Source organism: Mytilus trossulus, chromosome 11, assembly GCF_036588685.1.
Source record: "Mytilus trossulus isolate FHL-02 chromosome 11, PNRI_Mtr1.1.1.hap1, whole genome shotgun sequence".
Classification (NCBI taxonomy): domain Eukaryota; kingdom Metazoa; phylum Mollusca; class Bivalvia; order Mytilida; family Mytilidae; genus Mytilus; species Mytilus trossulus.
In genome coordinates, this window is record NC_086383.1 from 27,502,736 (window position 1) to 27,527,603 (window position 24,868).

General features: G+C 31.7%; 2 protein-coding genes across 3 annotated transcripts in view; one reads left to right on the plus strand and one right to left on the minus strand.

Moving 5' to 3' along the window:
- LOC134689911 (uncharacterized) overlaps window positions 1–5,514 on the plus strand; it is a 42,152-nt gene extending 36,638 nt beyond the window's left edge. The window contains exons 3-6 of the mRNA XM_063549876.1: window positions 1,912–2,226; window positions 3,255–3,285; window positions 4,694–4,809; window positions 5,504–5,514. Coding sequence (XP_063405946.1) covers window positions 1,912–2,226; window positions 3,255–3,285; window positions 4,694–4,809; window positions 5,504–5,514 — 473 coding nt within the window. The remainder of the gene's footprint in view (window positions 1–1,911; window positions 2,227–3,254; window positions 3,286–4,693; window positions 4,810–5,503) is intronic.
- A 1,883-nt stretch (window positions 5,515–7,397) lies between these two features.
- LOC134690947 (heterogeneous nuclear ribonucleoprotein A3-like) lies at window positions 7,398–18,860 on the minus strand. Of its 2 annotated transcripts, XR_010102063.1 has the most exons (9): window positions 18,503–18,860; window positions 17,339–17,386; window positions 15,358–15,473; window positions 14,191–14,372; window positions 12,777–12,804; window positions 12,307–12,397; window positions 10,814–10,876; window positions 8,903–9,830; window positions 7,398–8,839 (listed from the first exon to the last, which is right to left on the minus strand). XR_010102063.1 is itself a non-coding variant. In XM_063551124.1 (8 exons), exons 1-8 carry the CDS (start codon window positions 18,537–18,539, stop codon window positions 9,433–9,435), a joined length of 963 nt encoding a protein of 320 aa, XP_063407194.1. In that variant the 5' UTR covers window positions 18,540–18,860; the 3' UTR covers window positions 7,398–9,432. The 2 variants fall into 2 exon arrangements, 1 of the variants encoding a protein (XP_063407194.1); XM_063551124.1 differs by having other exon boundaries at window positions 7,398–9,830.
- Between the last annotated feature and the right edge of the window lie 6,008 nt (window positions 18,861–24,868).

The window sequence follows — 24,868 nt, forward strand, 5'->3', positions numbered from 1 at the left end:
CTTATTTTGACCTTTTTGGGATGTAAAACTCAACGTATTAGAAAAAAAAATTTGACGAAAACAGTTCTGTTTAACTTTCTCACATTTATTTAAGGCAACTTAAAACAATTATTGTCTTGTTACCATGAACTTTATAATTTGGGCCAAATATGGCACTTACCGAACTTACTCCTTTACAACAGACACACATGACTTCCATCCATAATCTACACAAGATCAGATATAAAATATTATCCAAAAATTACATGATCAGCATCAACGTAAATTATATGCCGCATGTGGAGCAGGATCTGCTTACCCTTCCGGAGCACCTGAGATCACCCCTAGTTTTTTGTGGGGTTCGTGTTGTTTATTCTTTAGTTTTCTATGTTGTGTCATGTGTACTATTGTTTTTCTGTTTGTCTTTTTCATTTTTAGCCATGGCGTTGTCGGTTTGTTTTAGATTTATGAGTTTGCCTGTCCCTTTGGTATCTTTCGTCCCTCTTTTATACATAAACACTGTAATTTGTATGCAGTGTGTTTGGGTAATAGGTAGTTGACATGTTTAAAACAAGCTAACAAAATGTAAGATCTGTACATTATTTTTAAATACTTAACAGTAGAAACAGTTTTGATTAACACATAATAGAAAACATAAACCCTGAACAGATAGTACAAGGTTTTGTTGCTATGCATGCATCAATCTGATGGTTTTGTAGCTGATAAACACTCTTTGAAATAATATAAAAAGATGTTATATGTTGATTCAGACGCATTTCTGATAAATAAGATATATGAAAGCATACTGATGGTAAGTTAAAAATGTGTAACTATGTAATCAAAAATCTTAAAAAAACAAAAAACATACAAATTTGTAATTTGTAAACACTTGTATACCTATTGTAATAAAATTATTGAATTCAATTCATTTAAAAAGGGGACCAAATACTTGCAAATTGTCATCAATATAACTTGTACTTTGATGCATTTTAGTTTTGTATATTGCATATTGTATGCAACAACCTCATCAGCTTTAAAAAAAGATGTCATATTACTAAGTATTATTAAAACTTTACATGTTTAAATCCCCTTTTAATTTCGTTTATAATTATTTACGAGATTTTTTTTCTCTCTATTCGATTTTGAAAAAAATACACGATGTAAGGTAAAGAAATCGTAAAAATACGAAATTGTAATGAATCCCTTGACAACGGGAATACTTCCTTCAAGCCATAATAGTTCACCAGTTAAGTTGAAACCACTAAACAGTAATGAAATAATCGTATATGATTGAAAAAATAGACGAGGACCACGTTGTCAGAGAAAGGGTAAAGTTTTACTTAAATGCGTTGGGAATGATTTATTGAGCCCTATCCACCCATTTCAGGAAGTTTATGCATCGTTTTATTCTTAAGGGTGAAAACTCTGGGAAATAACTAGGTGTTTTTGACAGTAAGATATCTGCCAATGACGCCATTATGTTCTTTCATTGAACTGATTCCTCCCATATTTGACTTTTAAAGGTCAATAATTGATATCAGGCAAAACAAACAGTTAATCATGTGATCGAAATTGTACAGCTAAACAACCGAAGTTTGAAATTAAAAACAATAGTGCTGATTATTTCATCGGATAAATCAATGTATAATAAAAGCTTTTGTTAAACTACGATGGGGGCAAGCAATTCAAAGATACCGATTTAGAAAGTGCTAAAATTTCGGAGGTCGGAAACCCAGACCCACGATGTCAAACTCGAAAATAAATAAAATAAAAAAAACTGGAACAAAATTATCGAGTCGGCACCATTTTGAGTGGGTCGGTCGGCAAACGCCGTACAAGGTAAATTTTTATTTTGGACTTATTATATTATATACTTTCCAGAAAATAGGTGCGCTCTTTGGTTATTTGTACAAAGTGTGATACTACTTGTAGATTCATTAAGATGGAAAGTAGAACACAAAGTAACTGACTATGGACAAAACTTAATATTGTTATGTAGAGTGTCGAACTGTTGTATGAAAGATGCAGGATGGTATTTATGGACTCCTACAAAACGCACAATTCTTAAAGACGTAAAAACTGCTAGTATATCAGTCCCACAGAAGTATTCGGGATATGTTCGAACAGATGGTTTCAGTCTTATTATCAATAATCTTACACGAGCTGATATGAACGTTAGTTACTCTTGTGATTATGGAGTGCAGTTGGGAGAAAAATTAGTTTTACACAAAGATGATGTTTTCAAAAGTAGGTAAACCAAATATATTGACCATCTCTTTTCATTTTTCCGTGTTGAAAGTCCTTCAAATCCTCTAACTAACTTGGTCATTTAAATAATATACAGTTTAATTCGAAAACGGTTATATATATACTAGTAAACAAACTCTAAAAATTTTACATTTCAAAGACTTTTTTAAAGTATTAATGTAATGCCTAAGCACAAAAGAAGTTAATCAAAAAGGCAAGCAATGGATATGTCGGGGAAATATATGTAAGTGATTAGCATTTAAACAGAACATTTGTTCGCTTAAGAAAAAAAAAAAAAAAAAAACACGTCACATTTGTTGTACTTATCTGCACGTTCCTTAATTGTCACTTTTTTCCATTTGTTATATGTTCGAGTCAATTAAAGACAATGCTAAGAATATCTACAAAGACAGGAAGCATTTAAAATGACTCTTAGATTAATAGGTTTCGATTTGACATCTCTATGTTCATTATATAATTGATTATACACTTATCATTGAGAAATATGTTGAAAATGAAAAAAAAAACAACAAAACAACCCAACAAACAAACAGGAGAGTATAATAGCACACGAAAGTAAAACTTACACAAAATTATTTGTTTTCATTATACCTGAATGATCTCTTATTTATATTATGTATTAATCCAAACACATACAATTTTACAAATGTTACACGATGATGACTACTGTACCAATATTTTGACTCTTTTATTTATTATGTCTATTTAGTTAACTTATCATTGTAAATATAACGGTATTTGATGATACTGTTAACAAAGTGAGAGGTTTATCGCTATAACACCAGGTTTGTAGCACTATTTTCTACATTTGAAAATGCCTGTACCATGTCAGGAATATGACAGTTCTTGTCCATTCGTTTTGATGTGTTTTGTCATTTTATTTTGCCATGTGATTAGGGACTATTCGATTTGATTTTTCTCTGAGTTCAGTATTTTCTGTGATTTGACTTTTTACATAGAGTGTTTTATCTAAATTCAATAGTATAAGCATTCTTTCATTTGTTTAGATGACCAATCTAGACTTAGTATCACTGAATTGTAAGTACTTTATTAAAAGTTTCAGTGTATTGTAAGTACTTTTTTAAAGTAAAAGTGTATTGTTTGTACTTTATATTAACAGATCATATAACCATGAGAGCAAATACTTAAGATACAAAAAAAAAGAGCTGCAAAAACTGTAGGCATAAGCCAGAAACGTTTATGTTAAGGAATTGCTCACCCCTCCGCTGCACTTGACAAAACCCACGGTTCTAAGTTCATACGTATTATATGTAACGTTTGAGACTGTTCAGTTTGTATTGTCATTTTGAATTTTTGTCAGTTTTTCGTCAACTTGAACAGTAAGGGGCAATGCTCAAGGTAGATTAATTTTTCCCCATTATTTTGGATTGTACTAAAGCGGAGTTTGTACAGTGTTTCGTCAAATTGTCAATCCTTGTATTTGTATAAATATCTACTTAACCTTTGTAATATCGATACTCTGAGTTCTTTATACGGTACGTATTGTCAAAGACGAATTTTTGTTTTGACGTCGTTGTCAAATTCATCTTGTTTTAGTGTATTTGTCAAATTTGTTTGTCTGTTTAAAAAAAAAAATAGTTGTACTATTAAAATGGACGTCACACTAAACTACAAAATATCAATATACACTCTTTTAGTTTTCAAAGAACAGATATTTCTTACAATATGTGCTAGATTATATTAAATATGTCTCTGATATCCAAACAGTGATCCGAATAATCCCCGGCATACATAATAAAGTCATTAGCGAAAAACAATAAAATACACAATGCATCTGGATTGCGATTTTGGATTGTACACTCACAGTAAAAAATCGGTCTAGTCATTTGCCCAAATCAGCAAATTTGGAAACAGATTTGCAATTTAATGGTTAGACTGTTTATTCATATAAAGAAAAATTGTTTATTTTTTATATTATCCAAAATATTTTAACATATATCAAACATTTTGTTTTTAAAATCTTTTTTTTTTCAAAAGAGCCATTTAGGGGGAGATAACTCTTTTAATACAAAATTTTCCTGGGATTATAGGGAAATTTTTCATTTTAACTTGTGGCAAGAAAGCATGTTCGGTGACACCATCGTTTCTATTTATTTTCTTAAAACATATTATGAAACCTTTCTTTTCACAATTTATTTCAAAATTCTGTCTCAAAGAATTTTTTTATGCACTCTTATGTGTTTTTTCATGAACAAACTAACCAAGTTTAGGAAATTTTTAACGACTCATAGCTTGAAAAATAGCAAGGTGACCCATACTTTTTATTATATTTTTGAAAAAAGCATAGTAAAATCTTTATTTTAGCAAAATATAAGAGAATTCTGTCTCAGAAAACATTTACTTATGATCTTCTTTAATAGTAACAATTAATTAATTTTTACATTTTTTTCTTCAATAAATTGTTAAAATAATACCTTCTTTTCAGCGTTCTGATAATTGCTGGAGGCTCTGTTCTGACCATACTTCTGATAGCAGTTGTCATTTGTATATGTTGTAAAACACTATCATATGAACAACTTGAAACAGACGATCCCTTTAAAGGTAAACTAATAGACCACTTTCGAGTTCATCCGTCACCGGAATAAAACTCGTCAATTATACGCACCTTTATCATCGTCATTTGTGCGTTTAGGGGCGTCGTCACTTCCTTCCAATGTTGAGCGAGTGGTTGGATAACTATAATTCTATATTGTACGAATTATTCGGCAAATTGAATTCTCAAAATTGACAATCAACACTGATGTCATTAGGGAAACGTCAGTAAGTACCTACAGAGCAACCATTATTTCTAGTTTATCCTGCACAAAGACGATCACTAAGACGCTTGATGAACGTAAATAGTGCAGGGATACAGGCGAGCCCCTCTATCTGGTAAATGACGTCATAAAGGCGTGTATAATTGACGAGTTTTTGCCGGTGACGGATGAACTCGAAAGTGGTCTATTAGATTTGTTTTCAACAAATATTGATTAAACTCAGTTCTACTATATCTTATGATTTTAATATTTGCATTTTATGTTTTTTATTTGTAAAATTATCACTTTTATAAACATCGTAACATAAATCAGGACTAACTGGAACTAATTTAAAACACTAGGTACGTTGATGACTATTTATGACTGACAAGTTTGCAATTTCGTTGTTCTTTTTACTTTTTTGCATGCGTTGACAGTTTGTCTTCAACGGAAAAGTTCTGTATGTGTACTGTGTATCTACCATTTTGTTTTATATTTAGATGATGATTGAAATGTTTTAAACCGAAAACAGTAATTTTGGAATCGGATAAAACTCATTAAATTTGTTTTGCCACCTCAGTTATAAACTGTCAACACTTTATACTAATGACAAAACAAAAAAAGATGGATATCTATTGAATAGTTCATTAATTTTCAATATATATTGAATGACTTGTTCTTGGCTTTTTTTTTTATTTAACTTGAAATCTTCTCTTCAGAATTTTTAATACATAAATGATAAGACGCTAAAAACAGAATGCTGTTTTTAAAAAATACACTCTTTTGAATTAAATGAAATCGAAAATGTTCTACCTGGCATAAAGCAACGTTTGTCGAATCTTCGAGAAACATGGATATCTTTTAAAATTACAATATAAACCGGAGGAAAAGATAATATGGGCACAATGAATACGACACGATAGAAAAACTCACGGGAGCATAAAGAAAACGAAAAATAAACAATTAATAGTCGTTAATGAACTTCAGCTAAATGCATTATTATTCAGTAATATTATGTCTAATTTGACACTTATATGCTGGGATTGGAATATAAAGCTATTCAGCTTTAGATGCAACACGCAGAAGATAGAAAGGTAATTTATTAGAATAGTTCCTTGATAATGGGAGTCTGTTTTTAAAAGTTATCTTTTGAACAAGCATTTATTGTGTGTGATGACCCCACTTCAAACATCAGACACTTTCTAATTGATTCAAATAAGTTGCTGTTGATGCTTGCTTCAGTTTAATATCCCTTGGCCTCGGGTGTTATAAAGATTTGTTTACCTTCAAAATATATTCTTGGATGAACAAAAAAATCAAATCTCCGTAAAGCCACGGGAAATAAATGTATATTATTATATGACAACATTCAAATTCGTGTGAAAGTATGTGGTGAAGTTAGTGCTTATCTTATGACTGGTTTAAATTCAGGGTTATTTGACAATATCAAGGAAAAGTAGTTTCAAAGTCAGAATTTATACCAGCCATTGACAACAGACAATGCGGTTTGGCCAAACTCATCTGAAATGACTATATGTTTAACCTCGCCACATTATTTATGTATGTGCCTGTCCCAAGTCAGGAGCCTGTAATTCAGTGTTGTCGTTTGTTTATGTGTTACATATTTGTTTTTTGTTATTTTTTTATATATAAATAAGGCCGTTAGTTTTCTCATTTGAATTGTTTTACATTGTCCTATCGGGGCCATTTTAGCTGACTATGCGGTATGGGATTTGGTCATTATTGAAGGCCGTACGGTGACCCATAGTTGTTAATTTCTGTTGTATATATTTGTTTTGAGTCATCTTCGCTGGACATGGGTAACGATCCCGTCCCTTTCTCAATATCTTTTACAGATTGAGCAAACATTTGTGATTACTATTATGTGCTATCGACAAGATAAAGGTCAAGCCAATTCCGACATCATCATTCTTCCTTAATGACAGCACTTGAATTCATTCAGTGTAGAGGTGTAAAAATGGTTGTGTTTAGTGTCTACAAATTTCATGAAGCAAGAACTTAAATATATGTTGACACCCCAACATATGCGCGAGAAACATTCCCCGGTACTTCAATTTAAGTTAATTAGGAACGTTAACATTTTCCTCGAATATCGTCTACGTTTTGGGGATTCAGACTTGATGCATAATCAGCACCTGCTCTACGTGATAACCTTAAAGGTGCTTTGTGATGGTGTGCAGTCAGGTACAACTGTGACCAATTGAAATCAAAACCTCATGTCTCTAAAACTCGAATTAACGAAAGGTTGAGAGAAGGGGATTGAATCGTAACCCTTGTCCAGCGAAGACGGTTTTGAGCAAAAACTAAAGAAAGAAGATATCGAGAAACTAAACAGAATAAATGATCAGCAATATAAGAACAATAACACGAAGATATTTGTCAAGAATTTTATTCCCATTTACAATGTTAGAGAGTGTTTTTTCCGGAATATGGACATTGACCAACGAGAGCGACACATACTCTCTATAGCCTCTAGTTTAAATGTTCATACATGTTTTAAGCAAACAACAGTTAAACATTTAATCAATCGAATCTACGTCTTTAATCTGATGACTGTAATGCACCAAATTAGAAGCATACATATGGAAATATTTCATTAAAGTGAAGAAAACACTGTTTGTATATATAAGAAAAATATAAGAAAAATATATGATATAATACAAAATATTTCCAGTGATTTGTAATGGTCTGTAAACTTAAGATACAATATGTATGAATAAAAAATCTAATATAATATCTATCAGATAAACATGATAGACATATTTTTCATAATTATAGAATGACTAATCGAAGAATTCAAATAGAGAAAAATATTAAACGAGTGACCAAACAACACATTATTTCACAAATGCGTGTACGCATGAATACATTATCAGTGTTGGTGGTTTAAAAGTGGAATATTTTTCGATATTTGTTTACTTTGATTAGTTTTTCTTTTTATAACATAGGCAAATACTTTTTTATGAATAAAGTAGAAAATGAACGGAACTATATCTTTTTCTACGTAACCATTAATTGTTTTGATCCGACGTAATTTACAACGTATTGACAACGCCTATTGTTGAAATGATCGGTGTTTCTGGAAATCAGTTTAATGCATTGCAATCAATGTAATAATGTCTGATAATAATCACAGCTATCAGAAATCAGATATTTCTATTGATTACATTGAAAACAAAAAGCAATCTTGCAAATATTTGATCGTAATTAAATAAATACTGACTTTGATATATTACACTAGAACACACCCGTAATATCGCGGGTCCGTGACTGAATTAAAGTATATAACTATACGCAAGACTTATTTTTGTATTAGTATTGTCATCTGATAAAGTCATGCCGATTATAAGATAGTTATCACAATTTTCTCTGCTTTCAAATCTTTCTGTTTGAAACCGTCTAACTGGAACTTATCAATTATTGGTAATATTAATTATTTGGAAAACAAAAGGTCCTGGGATGGAGTATTTTTTAATCAACAGCATTGTCCTATATTAGTTATAAATAAAGTTGAATTCTTTGATTGGCTGTTTTACGTCATGCCCGCTAACAAATTGAAAACTGTACATATACGCCTTATTTTTAGTATTCGTATTGTTATCTTATAAAGCCTTACTGATTAAAATACTGCAATAGGTAAAAATTTGACAATTTAGTAGTGTCAACCCTGAGAAAATGACCCATGCATATAGCATATCCTGACACCGTTTGGTGGTGCGCCTGTCATTTGCAGAACATGTAGATACAAAAATGTAAGGTAATAGGTAACAGATGAATATACTATTGGTATCGGTATCGGACTCGACCCGGAACTTCTTGGCAATATTAATTACGTGGAAAACAAAAGGGCCTGGAGTGGTGTAATTTTTAATCTACACCTTTGTACTATATTAGTAATATATAAAGTTGAATTCTTTGATTCGTCGTTTTTACGTGATGACGGCTGACAAATTGGACCTCGTAATTTTAGTAATATAGATATTCATACGATTAAAGAAATTTAGTGCATTATATTTCATCATAACATCAAAAAGGGAAACTTACAGATACTAACCACTAGTCAGTCGTTTAGTTTATTGAGTCCAAATTTTATAACAAAATAAATTTTTCGTTGAAAGATGTTAAACGAACTATGACAGGAGAATATAGCTTCAAGTAGGAACAAAAAAAAATTGACCCACTAGGGTATATATTTATTCGTTTTAATTTCCCTCTCTTTGGAGTAATTACGTAAATAATATGTTCTATAATTTCGAGTTTTTCTCTTAAAGATGACAAATTACAAGCACAGTGACCCACAATGATAGAATCATTCATTTCAAATTACTTTTCTTTGGGAAAAATAATGTTGATGAAAGTTTTACAATTTAGAGTTTTCCATAAGATTAAAATACTCTTTATCTTTACTTCAATCGCCACCACAACCCCCACCACCACATCCACCACCGCCACAACCGCCTCCTCCACATCCTCCTCCGCCACCTCCACCATCGCCACCACCGTCACCACCACCACCACCATCTCCACCGCCAAAACCGCCACCACCACCGCCACTATCACCAAAGTCCCCTCCAGCACCATCATTTCCAGCCTCGAAGTCACCAGTATCGTGTGTATCATACCCGTAGTCATTGTCATTACCACAATCATAGTCAATGTGATTGACGCTTCCACCGTCCCCAAAGTCACTCCAACTTCCCCAGTATCCACCGTAAGGAGTTGGTCCCCATCCCCATCCCCAACCCCAACCCCAGCCTGGTCCATAACCACCAAGACCATAGCCTATGGCTCCTCCAAGGATTATACCTAAAAAGAACAATATGACATTTTAACTTACACCTATATATATTTCAATGAATATCATTTCTTAAATAACGAACACGTACAGACTCTGCATATTCAACAAAGATCTCCTTTTATTATCCTTATGACGACATTTTTAATATCTCACTTAAATATTTACCCTGTCGACACCTGCATTTCTAGGCCTTAATGTGATTAAAAGCTGTACGAGCCAAATATGGCTTTTAAAGTAGTTACTAGTACTCCTTTACTGATCCCGTGTATAACGTGTACGGTCCCACCAACACTATGTAAATAATATTCTAACTAATTTGTTTTCATAATCAATATGGTTTCATGTTGTTATCAACCTGAAAAATCGGTGTTGTGGAGTGTTAGTGTCTTTTTGTGACCTGAAATGTTTGAAAGGCAACATTTCTTATGTTATTCGAATTTAAGTTAGTCGTGCATTCAAGGTTAACATTGACTAAGTCTTGGTTTAGAGGCAAACACTTGTTGATTTCATATTAAAATGCGATTGTTGAATGAGTGTTTCTCTGTATTGATTAGGAATCGAATAGCAAGAGATCAATAAAAACAATCAAGGCAACACTAATCGTATCAATAACATCATGAACAACAAGAATGTGTCCCCATTACACGGATGCCCCACTCCACTATCATTTTGTATGTTCAGTAGACCGTAAATTTGGGATAAAAACTCTAATTTGTATTTAAAATCAGAAAGACCATATCATAGGGAAGTTAGTTTCAAGTTGGTAGGACTTCAACTTCATCCAAAAATATCTTGACCAAAACTTAAACATGAATCGGCACAGACAGACAGACGGACGAACGGACGAACAAACGGACTTACAGATAAAATAAACATAACTCCCCTCTACATCGGAGGTGGGGCATAAAAATGATGTAAGATTTAATGGAAAACGTGCTACAAAATTACATATAATACATAGTATTGGTTTATTATTCAGACATTCATTTACCAGTTGTTAAGTCTGTGTTACTCCGTTCCTCCCTATTCCCAGGTAATTGACCTTGTGGTTGGTCTGAAATAAATTGTGAATCATGAATAGGTGTATACTTAACTACGATTTTGAAATAACAAAGCAGTCATTTGCCACAAACGCTCCTGAGGCACCCACTCTTGATTTGAGGGGCTTGAAGGGGCCATTGATTTCATTTCCCAGGATTGTTTTGTATCCATAAACAAACATTTTGTTCTGAAACATGAACAATCGACGACGGTCTTATTTCCCGCTAATCATAAATGAGAACAACCTAATGTTTAGTAGCTACAGACTCATTTTTTGCATGAAATAGGAAGTCACAGAATTTATAAAAAAAACAACGCAAATAAAATCGCCAGAACCTGGCTTCCTTACTTGGTGAGTTATGGTATCTAAGCAATTGTTTTTAAGAATTTGTTTTATAAAGCAATTATTTTATTAAGCAAATTAATAAGACAACTAGATACCTATGGATTAACACCACAAAACATGAATGATCCTGCCTGCAGTAATAATCAAATGTATATTTCTATTAGGGAAATATACTATCCACCTTGTATGTTCATGGTTATCATGTGGCAGCACATTATAAGTATGGACAAAACTGAGGAATTTATGTGTATTTTTAATGGGAAAAGTAGTTATATAAAAAGACAAATCCTGGGAAACCTCTGTTAAAAGTTACCGAAGGTCCCAGGATTATAATATGAACGACAGACGCGCGTGTTGTCTACATAAGACTCATCAGTGACGTTCAAAATATTTATAATGCCACACATGTACAAAGTTGAAGAGCATTGAGGTTCTTAAATTCCAAAAAGTTGTGCCACATACGGCTAAAGTAATCAATGCCTGGGATAAAAGTGAAAGAAAACAATTAACAAAAATACCGAAATCTAATATAAATTAAAAAACGAAGGATGTCTTAAAAAACTGTCAAATCAACTGCTTGACTATATCGATCATAGGAATTGAAATCATAACATAACTCGACAACTTAATTATTTGTAAGTCACCATTATACGAAATGTCAATTCAAAATCTTCATAGTTCGACAACTTAATTTTTCATGAAAACTTCTAAGAAAATTCAGTTACAATCGTGGCAAATTATTATCGTGTCAAGTAAATATATTCATAATAGATATAAATCTTCCATTCAACAATAAAAAACATTATAAAAATCAAATAACTTTAGCATGAACGATCAGTTACTTAAAAAGTGTTATATCAAGCCGTCGATTTAATGGCGTTCATGTTGGACAGTCTAGCTTTCTGCGCTGTGTTTTAATACTGTTCCAATGGCAGTGCTGTTTTCAACTAGAATTAGATTGGGATTTCCTTTGAAATCTTTCGCTCTTCTTTTATGTCTTAATCATCAATTTGTGTACATTCTTTCAATAGTAACGGTTAATTGTGTTAATAAATCTGATCTTTCGGGTGTCTTCTGTTATTATTTTGAACACTTACATTGCACAACATTTGTAGGTGGAGATGGCCCAGCCTGATGACTATTGATCGAATGATGAGGACGCTCAGGTCTTGCAGGAGGTGGTGGCAGCTTTAAAAAAATACAATCAATATAAAATGTCAAATTATTTGTTGGTCGATTTTATCATTTATCATAAAATACCAGGGTAAACATTGTTTTTACTCGACACAAGTTTTGTCTACAAAAGACTCAGCCACTCGATTCAAAATAGTTCAAAAGTCATGAAGAAGAAGGAGAAGAAGAAGACGAAGATGATGATGATGATGCCAATGACGATAACAAAACAATGAAAACGCAATTTATAAGTGTATCGTTTGTTTTTTTTGTTTTAACTGTTCTTACGCATTACATTTGCAGTCGTGAATGTTGTAATAAAATATCTCGTTCAACTCTTAAGATACATATATAATGGTATATTAATCTTAGTAGTAAGATTTACTTTACCTACCGTTGGTTTGATTGCCTCCAACCAAGCCCTGTAAGCAATAAAAGAGAAATAGAGATGAGAATCAGGGGCCTGTTTTTCGAAGCTCTCTTAGGATTAGGACGTGTTCTAAGACCAACTTAGGACACATCTTTCTCCTAAATGGGTTTATCAAACATGTCACAACTTCGGAAAATTCTAGGAATTGTCCTAACTTTAGGACACCAATTTAGGTGTCTTAAGATGGTCTAAGGATGATCCTAACTTTAGGAAACATTCGAATTTCGTCTTTTGTTCATTTTCATGCGTATTATTTTTAAAGCAGTAGTAAAATTAATAACAATAGTTGGAATTCTCCGTAATGATATGAATAATGCAAGAGATTTGCATTGTTAAAGAATGAAAATGTGACACTTCGAATTTAACTCACTCATTAGACAAAAACATGTTGTGATTTTTACGTATTATATATCTTCTTCACAGTTAGTTTGTTAATTATTTTTTGTGTGTCATGCTTTGTTTCATACAGTTTGAATGTACAATTATTTTACAAAAAATATTTATTACCTTTAATTCAAAACTACATATTATTAGTTATTAGATTCTAATTAACCATATTTGAAATAAAATTATTGATAAAATATGATATCATAATTCTTTTTTTTTCATATTCGGTTTGTATTTTCTTTTTCGCTAATACTTAGGACATCAGTTAGGACGTCCTAGCTAAGATATTCCTAAGATAGCTTCGATGTGCATGCTGAGACGTGTCGTTAGTTGGTCCTAACTTTATCCTAACTTCTGTCCTAGAAATTCTTAGGACCGATCTTAGGAGAGTTTCGATAAACAGCCCCCTGATGCGGTATTCTTCATAGTATACACACTTTTCTAAAAGGGTTGTGATCCTTTTACAAAACAGCTGCAATAAAGTTATGAGGGAAATTGACTGAAAAAGACACCACAACTGATTGTTATTTTGAATTTGTTGATTGATTAGCGCAAATGCCTCATGTTCATAATTGAATAGATACCAGAAAATTCTGATCGTTATTTCTTTCGCTTTCATTCTGTTTCCCTCAGTTTTTGTCTCCTTATACTTTATAAGATTTAAACATCGGAACACTACTATTGCATAATATTAAAACCGATGATGATGTGACATACACAAACGACGTTATGATACTCATGTATATCGTCTAGAACGTTTTCACAACATATTTTGTCAGTCTCAACGTTGAAATGCTTTAAATTCGTATATATTTCAAAATATCACATCTTACAGATGTAGGTAGTTTCAGTTAAAAGTAAACTAAATTCGACAAAAAACTTAACCAGAAAGAACAACAAACGGACGGACCGAAAACATAACGCCTTCTTATATCTAATTAGACGGGCAACACAGCCAACCACACATTATGATCAATTATAAGTTACTTACATCATGTCCTCATCACCTGCAGTAAATAGAACCCAGTTCATTTTAATATATTCTTTTTTGGTTCCCTTTTTGAAGATGTCTGGAACACCCATTAAATGTATAACCTGTCTGCCTTTCGGAAGTTGAGGAAATCCAGCTGTATGAAGACACATTGGTCCAACTGCCATGAAATTAGCTACCATCTAAGTAAATAAATAAATGCTATATGGGGCAGAATGTTGGAAGATAAGCAAATGAGATGGAGATAGACTTACACCTTCAACACCAGGAACTTTCGTAGAGTCTTTAAGATATATTGGCCAACTATGATATCCATCGCGGAAATGCTACAATAAGCGAACATGTGCAGCATAACCAGCACCATTAAGATCAGGAAATGGAGTTGGATAGGTCACATCCAGAGGATGTACCCATGGAATGATTGTTAAATCGCCTTGTCATAGATACCACCAGAAAAGAGAAATGTAGGAAAACCAATTTGATATACAAATATTAATGTTTGATATTAACGTTTGGTTGCATTATATCTTGGTCTAAGTTTTGGTTCACAATTGAGTGGTTAATGAGTCTGTAAATGATGATAGCCCGAATATTAGTAAAGTTTGTCAAAACATTTTTAACATATGTTTTTATATTTTTGTAAATTATTGAGCATTGAAGTGTTTCTCCTAGTTGTTTTAAAGAAATCAGAGCGATACTGTAATAATTTGAACTTTGAACTTCCAACGTTACAGTTTTAGTTTTTGGAAAGCAAAACATTTTGAAGTGTTGTTTTCTCTTTTCGAAGCCTTGATTGTACGATACTTTTTTGTTTCTAAACTTCAATTTTTTATTGCTCTGATACGATTTTCGCTTTAAAAAAGACGCTGAAATTACCTTTCTCAATGCTGTTTTAATAAATATGAAATCTGGGAATTAGATTGTCCTATTTATACTATAAAGTGTAACTTCTGAATGTAAAGTTTCGTTATAGACATATAAAACAATACACAAATACAAATACTGTCATCCGAGACATACCTGAGACCGAAAGATGATGATTCGTTTAAGGATGAACAAATTGTCTCTTCACATCTTAAGAAAGCTATTTGATAAATTTTAACACTATTTAAACGCTCAAAAGTTGATCTGACATAACGTACTATGTGTTTAATTCAAAATGATTACCTTCAGTTTAATACCACCTTTGTGGTGGTAATAGTCGCGGTCCTGGTACCATAAGAGACTACTGTCGTCATACAACACAAAGTAACGGGACTTCCATCCGTTGAAAAAACACCCTTCTGTATAAAGTAAAAACAGCTTAAACTGATACTAGATTAGAAGAGCGTCAAAATATAATTATGTACATGTGTATTATGTTATATTTGAAATGCCCCTATTCTATTACTATAATCATGATTACATCTCTAATATTTTTCTTCTGGCAAAGATTAGTTAACTATTCGAGGCTTGTGTGAATATGTTGTCCTCAGTGCTCCATTAATTAAATCATATCCATTTGTAGATTTAAAAATTTCGTTGGCTGTGCGATTTGCCAGTGAAGGTAAATAAAAATAAAAAGCTATTCAGACGTGCTATCTAAATAGTTTTATTTCCATTTTTACGGTTACATTGAACGTTGTACATTTTTTATTCTTTTATATCAAAGCTGCTCGACGCAATCTTTCACATGTAATAAAATATCTTTGTGAAATAAAGATCGTCTAACTTTTCAATTTATTTCAGTACAACTTACTCATACAATTTTGTTTGTATTAGGACGAGTATCGCGCATGGAGCAAGAAATGCTTAACCTTTTGTAGCGATCAGTTTTTATTTTTGTTGCTCACTTTTCAGAATACGTTTGTTTTTTTATAGGTTTTGTAGTTAGATGTTTTTCTTTTTTCTTTTCAACATATTTTATTCGAATAGCTATGAGGCAATTCTTTTGTCATCCTTCATTTTGTATTGTCGTTCTTTTTGTGAGTATTATGCATGTTTATAAACATAATTGAGATAAGTTTATGATCTGACTAAATTATCTGACTTATAAAATATAGATATTGTTATTTTTTTCTCTCTGACTGGCATGTAATTTATCATTTGTACCATCTCCTAAGAACATGTCAATCACTTGAGGACAGTTCAAGGATTCTGAAAATAACACTCTTTGTGTTAATCTAAATATTATATAAAATCATAATGCATTCCAATACATAGAAAAATTGAATTCTTGTAATTGAATGCTAATAATTCAACTCTAATCGTGAAAGTTATGTCTAAAGCTTTTTATGTGAGCTCTATGCTTTTTGTTTTAAATGTCGTCACGTACAGCACGTGTAGACATAAACTATGAAAGAAGAGAGCCTTCCGATAGTGATTAACCAATCAATCGAATTAACGGAATCTAATCAAATATAAATCTAATGTAATTATATGATGTAAGTAAATGCACTGAATGTAGAAGACCTTGTCGTTTCATATGATAAAGAAAAACTATATACTAGTATATGTATATATATTACAGTAAATAGGTGAAATTAGGAATAATACGTAATTGCAAAATAATAAAGAAAATACCTGTAATAACTAGTCGAATTAGTGATTACATGTATTTTTACGTATTGCTTCAGTAAGTACAGGTAATCACTGATATTTTTTTAGTAATTTTTACAGCTATTTAATAGCTTGATATTTTTGTTTCAAACTTTGAGACAGAATTTAAGAAACCAAACAAGAAAGTATAAGATTGAAGGACTGGGATTGGAGGGCGTACTTTTTGCGTAAAAAATCAAACTTATTTTAAGACTGAATGCTCTTAAACATCACTTAGGGTTTTAAAAATGGATAACAGGGTTTTTTTTTAAATTTGCATGAGTTTGACTTTTATAAGACCTCCCAACTTGAGGTCACGAAACAGTAAATGTGCTGGTATTACACAGATTTTGGTATAATTTTGCATTTGTTTTATCAGTTAGCAAATAGGTGCAAAAATTCATTCAAAGATTAGTAATCACTGGTAGTAACTGGGCAGGTTAAGGTATTACCTGTATTAACTAAGTGAAACAGGACTTGCATATAAATCCTAAATTTTAGTAATTACGTGTAAGTCCTAAGTTCATCTACTTACTGTAACAAATATAGAGTAACCTCTAATTAAACATACCTTCATAAATCGTTAAGTAACCGGTTTTCACTACTCGTCCTGTTGGCTCTATAATAAAGTATAATACATAGATATATATATTGATTAGCAATAGTGTATGTATAAAAAAGGAGATGTGGTATGATTGTCAATGAGACAATTATCCACAAGAGACCAAAATGAAAAAGATATTAACAACTATAGGTCACGGTACGGCCTTCAACAATGAGCAAAGTCCATACTACATAGTCAGCTATAAAAAGCCCCAAAATAAAAATGGAAAACAATTCAAACGCGAAAACTAACAACCTAATTTATGTACAAAAAATGAACGAAAAAAAATTATGTAACACACAATCAAACGACGACCACTGAATTACTGGTGTTGACTTGGGACAGGGACATACATAAATATTCCATGTTGATATTATGGAAGAATTTAATGGGTTGGTTAATGCAGTCTCCATTACGAAACCTTATGCAGTATTTTTTTTTAAGAATCAGTTAACTCAATTCTAATATAAAATACTCTAAATGTTCAGTTTTATTCTTGTAACATTTTTTTTTCGCAAAGGAAGAGCATATATTTCGCTCCTCTAGTTTTTTTGTGTTGTTGTTTAAATGTGTAGCTACATGTATGTTTATAGGGTATCTATATGTGGACTGTTTTGTTGACCGAATACTTCATTTATGTGTTTTTCGGAGAATTGAATCATGAAAAATATTGATCGTTTAGCACATTAAAAATGTGTCTTATTTTTAAATTATACATTTATATACATAATCTTCAAAATCATATGTGATACTTTCTAAAACTAGATATTAGTCAACATTACTGAATTCATCAAGAGGGTCTGGTTGGAGTCCTTTGATTCTATATTCTTTAATTAATAAGACGATTTTTCTATATACTTTTATAAAAAAAAAATTATCCTTTATATTTCAACTTCCTTTTATAACGATTGTTCCTCGTGCTGCATTGTTTGCGTTTTATTATGCACATTATGTCCATTATTATCTACTATCAAAACCCCATTCATATCCTCTTTTAAAACTTGTGTTATTTAAATCCTCTACTACATATTTTGCATACATGATTTTAGTGTAAACATGGTAAATATTTACGATGACTGCCGCCCAGTATTTAGCCTTTGGAATGTGTAATTAGTACGGTTAATGACTTACTTTTTATACGTATTGAATTTGGTCCACAACAATCCATGTTGCTTGTTTATAAAATCCGCTCTATCAGTCTATCGATTAAAACTGTAAACAACAATCATCATGATCATCAAGTACGTACATTACAAATAATAGTTTATGTGTAATAACACACAAATATTTCAAAATACATTATCAAACCATCCCGTATTATACATGTAGGTTAAAATATAAAATTCCAAATATCACAACATGCATCCAAGGAAATAAAAATAAAGAAATACTAAGTACACTTAAACAGATTTGAACATGGTTGAGATAAGATCTATCGAATATACAAAATATACGTTGATATACAAATATTTAACTTCGTCCAGGTAAGAAATAAACCTTGAGCAACAATATTAATACATTTAAATTGTAAAAAGGAATAAATATGATGCAAGTGGTAAAGCATTGCTTGATTGATTACTTTACACCTGTTTGCGTATAAGAAAATTATTTTATGCAAACAAACACAATAAATATAATCTAAAATGGGTCCAACAACCTTACGTGCTTTAACTTTTTACATAATATTAAACAGTTTTCGGATTTGTTTTACCCTCAATGATGTAATCCACCAAGTTACGGTATTGCCAAGTTTGATGCATGGTCTTAACTGTTAAAAAGATGTGGTTCCAATTTGCACTAATGAGAAGTGAAAGTTAAACAAAGAAACTGTTTCATGTTACACCGCAGCTTTAATAAATCAGTGAAAACGAAATTGACATTTTTAAAAGATGAACTATTTATTCCAACTATCGTGTTTTTTTTCTAATTATATAAAATAGACATCAATATGATGACTGCCTCATGCTTAAGGATGTACACCTCTGAAGAGCCAAAAATTTCTAGAATTAAACTTTTTTTCTTAACCTGATTTTTGGGTTTATAAGACTGTAACGAAATAATTGGTGAAGAAAAAATCATATGGTGGTGCACTTCTTTTTTTGCTACGGCCCTTTGAAAATGCCCAATTTTGATGATTTTTCCATTTTTCATGGATATTTACCTATTTTGGGGCTATTATCGTGAAAAAAATCACAGTTCCACAATTTAACTTTGTTTCATACTTTATATAAAGATGAAGTGGACCTATCTGAATAAATTTTACTTAAAAAAACTATAGGTAGGTGTTAATATAGGAAAGTTTTATAATATTTTGACGCTTTTTTGTGTATTTTTTACCATGCTGTCTATTTTCTATTTTTGTGATTTTTCTCAGTTTTAAGAACAAAATGCATATTATTTCAACTTTTTTGTTATAAATGATTGAAAAAATACATGATATGGGATGTATACATGATTTTTGTTAAATGATTTTCTGTATCCCTCACCCATTTTCTCAAAATTTTCGCTAAAAATACTGACTTGATTGGTCCTAAAATTGGAAAACTGGATTACTCAAAAACTGTTCATTGTAAATACACAATTTTTTCACAGAGTTATGTTTGATTATAATATTTTTAGAATTTATTGATATTTTCCACTTGTATCATATGTTTAGGAAATAATTCAAGAACGAGATTTCAACGAGACTGAACGAGACTGAAAACTCAGAAGAATATATCCTTAAGGCAATTGTCTTTTTTTTTTATAAATCCTATTCCCTTGTTTCCATTCTCTTCAAATTCTTGATTAAAAACTTTCCATTACATTTAAAACGCTTAGTGAAATCAACAAAATAATAATTTAAACACGATGAGTCTTAATATCAAATGCATATCATCAATAATTCTACCAATAAATTCATCCCTCTTCTAAAAGAAGCATTAATAACCAAAATAAATCTTACAGATTATATCTTACAGCATGTAATATTTCAGCTCAGGATTATAGTTATAATTGTTTTCATTTTGATTGTATATTTGATTTTGTATTTGTGTGATTTTTAAGTACTTGATGGGTGTACCATCAACAGCACATCCTACCAGTACCAGAAAATATACATTTAGAAATATATATTTTACTTCAATCATTAATAGTTACTAAAGATATCAGGATTATAATCTAATACACCAGACGCGCGTTTCGACTACATAAGACTCATCAGTGACGCTTAGATCAAACACGTTATTAAGCCAAACAAGTACAAAGTTGAAGAGCATTAAGGACCCCATAATTCCTAAAAGTTGTGCCAAATACGGCTAAGGTATTATATTCCTTGGATAAGAAAATCCTTAGTTTTTCAAATGGTTCAACGTTTTGTATCCGGAAATTTATAAAAAATATATTTATGTCACCACCGAGGTGCTGACTACTGGGCTGGTGATACCTACATAAGACTCATCAGTGACGCTTAGATCAAAAACGTTATAATGCCAAACAAGTACAAAGTTAAAGAGCATTGAGCATTCCAAACATGTAGTGCCAACTACGGCTAAAAGATACGAAAAAAAAGGGAAAACAGCAGTATTCTCAGTTAAAAGAAACCGTACTATTATTGAAATTAATATGATGTGCTTTAAATTTTAGACTATTTGACATCTATTTTTATTTTCTTTAAGGTAGCACAATACAAAGTTTTTTTCACCCCCAATTAGACAACTTTTAACTTATGTTTTTTCTTTCATCCAACCTTAAATCGTATAAATGAGGTACCAAAAGAAAGACGAAAGATTAATTTTTCAAATGGGGAAAATTGCATAATGACATACATAAATTTGTATTATGAAATTAGTAGCTATATTGTGATGTCCACACTTGAATGCAATTAGCTTCTGTGATATTCATAGCATCCCAAAATATTTTATAGATTCTTGTATACATAGTTTTATTCTCCAATATATCTTTGATAAAGTTTGCAACCTCAATTCATACGGGATCACTATATTGAATTGGGTATACAATTTGTTCTGTTGATGTTTTTGGAAATCTGAGACAGGCTTTTGACGAAAAATGGCGGAGGAACAACATGTGTGAACATCAGGCATGTAAGGGCACCCATCTAGGTGCTAAACTCATTTAAAACTTCATTTTCATGACACAATTGAATATGTCACAATTGAATAAACAAGGATTTTCCTACTTGTACTCCATTAACGTCAATATAATTCACACATGTACCATGCAGATACTTCAGGATTCGCTTGTAACCATAAATCAATTAGGTTTTGACCAGTAAGAAAGCATTCCATTTCAACAAATCTGAATATATAGATATAGAAAATGCATACTCTACGCATAAAAAATCAGATCTGGCGAAAGATGTTATGTCATTTTGACCTTGCTTTTAGTCAGATGCTACTGATTTGGCCAAAACTCCACCCATCATGATAATTAAACCTTTACTATTAATGATCTGATGGGAAGTGAAAATTAATCCAAGAAACTGATTCATTTTACGAGCTGGTTAAACCGCAACTTTAATAAATCAGTGAAAACGAAATTGATGTTTTTTAAAAGATGAAACATTCAAGGTGTTTATTTAATCATATTATTGTAATACACTCTTTTCTCTCCCCCTAAAAGAAGTAATCAAATCTAAAATAAATTTAACAACTTGTACCAGTCTGTAATATTTTAACAAATTGCCTACTCGGGGAATTATCTTTTTTGTATAGCCATGATTTTTTTTCATTTTCATTTTATATTTGGTTTTGTATGGGTAGTCGTTTGTGTGATGCAAGGACTTGATGGATAATCCTAGCACGGACCAAGCACATCATAAAAATGCCGAAAGACGTCAGAACAGTCCCAGCAAGTATGAACTCAGAAATATGTATTCTAACTTCAATCATTAAAAGATATGAAAAATAAGGGGAAAAGAATTATTCTTATTTAAAAAAAAAACTGTACAATTATTGTTGTTTTAAATGTTAGATTATTTGACATCGAATTTTATCTTTTATCTTTAATTATTATAATTGCGTTTTTCTTTAATGTTTTGTAGTTTGTCCTATTACAGCTGTCAACTCACTCATCTTTAAGATAAAAACTTGTCATACTCGCACAAATTGCACAGTTAGACAACGCATTTAAATCTGAATTGTCAAGAGAGGCGAAAAATTCCAAAGGGATATTCAAACTCATAAATCGAGAAAAAAACTGACAATCATAATGACAAAAATATTTAATAAACTGTTATCACAGAGATAAGTCTCGACTTTTTGTCATTTTGGTTATGCAAATGTTAAAATTAAAATAGTAATAATTAAATATTAAAAGTCAATGAACCATGAATGAGGTACATGGTTAAACAATTTCGATGCTAATCAACTGCATACCAAACACCATTCACTTATTTTAAGTCGATCCCTTCAAATAAACCACATAACAAACAATAATTTGTAAACTATGTGAAATTTTCAGGTGCAGGAAAATTGGTACAGTTAATTTTAGAACCATTAAGAGGGACTGGGGCACTATAATTTCCATAGAAAACAATATTTGCAAATACGGTGTAGCAATAAATTACCATGCATACCAACTATCATTGTTCAACATTGGCATAATTTTACCTTTAAACCGTAAAGCATGAGAATGACTGGTTGTTTTTGCTTAATGTCTATATAAATATAGAAAGATGAGGTGTGAGTGCCAATGAGACAATTCTCCATCCAAGTAACAATTTAAAGAAAAGTAAACCATTACAGGTCAATGTACATCCTTCAACACGGAGCCTTGGCTCACACTGAAAAAGAAACTATAAAGGGCCCCAAAATTACTAGTGTAAAACCATTCAAACGGGAAAACCAACGGTCTAATCTATATAAAAAAACGAGAAACAAGAAACACGTATAAATTACATAAACAAACAACAACTACTGTACATCAGATTCCTGACTTGGGACAAGTGCAAACATTTGCAGCGGGATTAAACGTTTTAATGGATCCAAACCTTTTCCTGTTTCTGAAACAATAGCATAACATCACAACATAGAAAAACACACGGTAAATATTAATTGGCAGGCTTAACTCAATCAAAAAACGTTAATTTATACAATATGAACGAATAAATTTGATATGTGATATATGAATGAAATATTCGGGACAAACCTTCAAGGCCAAAAAAATACAAACAAGTTCAAACAAAGTCATGGCAAGACACCACTGCGAAATAGTTAACCCTTCGAAAATTATCACTTTTGAACCACAAGAGTGCACACACTGAAATGTCTCGCCTTCTTTACTAATCATTGATATAATGTTGATTGTCCTAAGTATAAAGCTTTATTACAACTGTCACATAACCTTAACATTAACCAAGATAGCTAAACAAAGACCAATGAACCATGAAAATGAGGTAAATGTCAGCTGAACCATGCCAGGCAGACATTGTACAGCTAACAATGCTTCCACACATTAAATATAGTTGACCTATTACTTATAGTTAAAAAAAAAAGACCAAAATACAAAAACTTAACACTGTGCAATGAACCGTGAAACTAAGGCTATTGTCAAATAAAATGTGAAGGACTGACATATAGATCATAAAATATTTCCATACACCCAATATAGTTGATCTTTGGCATTTATATTAGATAAAAAGACCAAAACTCAAAAACTTACCTCTAACCACTGAACCATGAAAATGAGGTCAAGGTCAAATTACATCTGCCCGCTAGACATGTACACCTGACAAGCATTTCATACAACAAATATAGTCGACCTATTGCATAAAGTATAAGAGAAACAGAGCAAAACACAAAAAACTTAACTATAACCACTGAACCATGAAAATGAGGTCAAGGTCAGATGACACCTGCCAGTTGGACATGTACACCTTACAGTCCTTCCATACACCGAATATACTAGCCCTATTGCTTATAGTATCTGAGATATGGACTTGACCACCAAAACTTAACCTTGCTCACTGATCCATGAAATGAGGTCGAGGTCAAGTGAAAACTGTCTGAAGGGCATGAGGACCTTGCAAGATACGCACATACCATATATAATAATCCTATTACTTATAATAAGAGAGAATTCAACATTACAAAAATTCTGAACTTTTTTTCCAAGTGGTCACTGAACCATGAAAATGAGGTCAAGAACATTGGACATGTAACTGACGGAAACTTCGTAACATGAGTCATCTATAAACAAAGTATGAAGCATCCAGGTCTTCCAGCTTCTAAAATATAAAGCTTTTAAGAAGTAAGCTAACGCCACCGCCGCCGGATCACTATCCCTATGTCGAGCTTTCTGCATGTAGTAAGTGAAAATTAGAAAATATTCCAAATAATCAAAGCTGGTATATATTTATATTTGACAATTATTTTATGCATTTACTGCAAGAGAACAGATAACAATAACTAGAGCCTCTGTCGCTCACCTTGGCATATGTGAATTAAACAAAGGAAGCAGACAGTTCATGACAAAATTGTGTTTAGGTGATTGTGATGT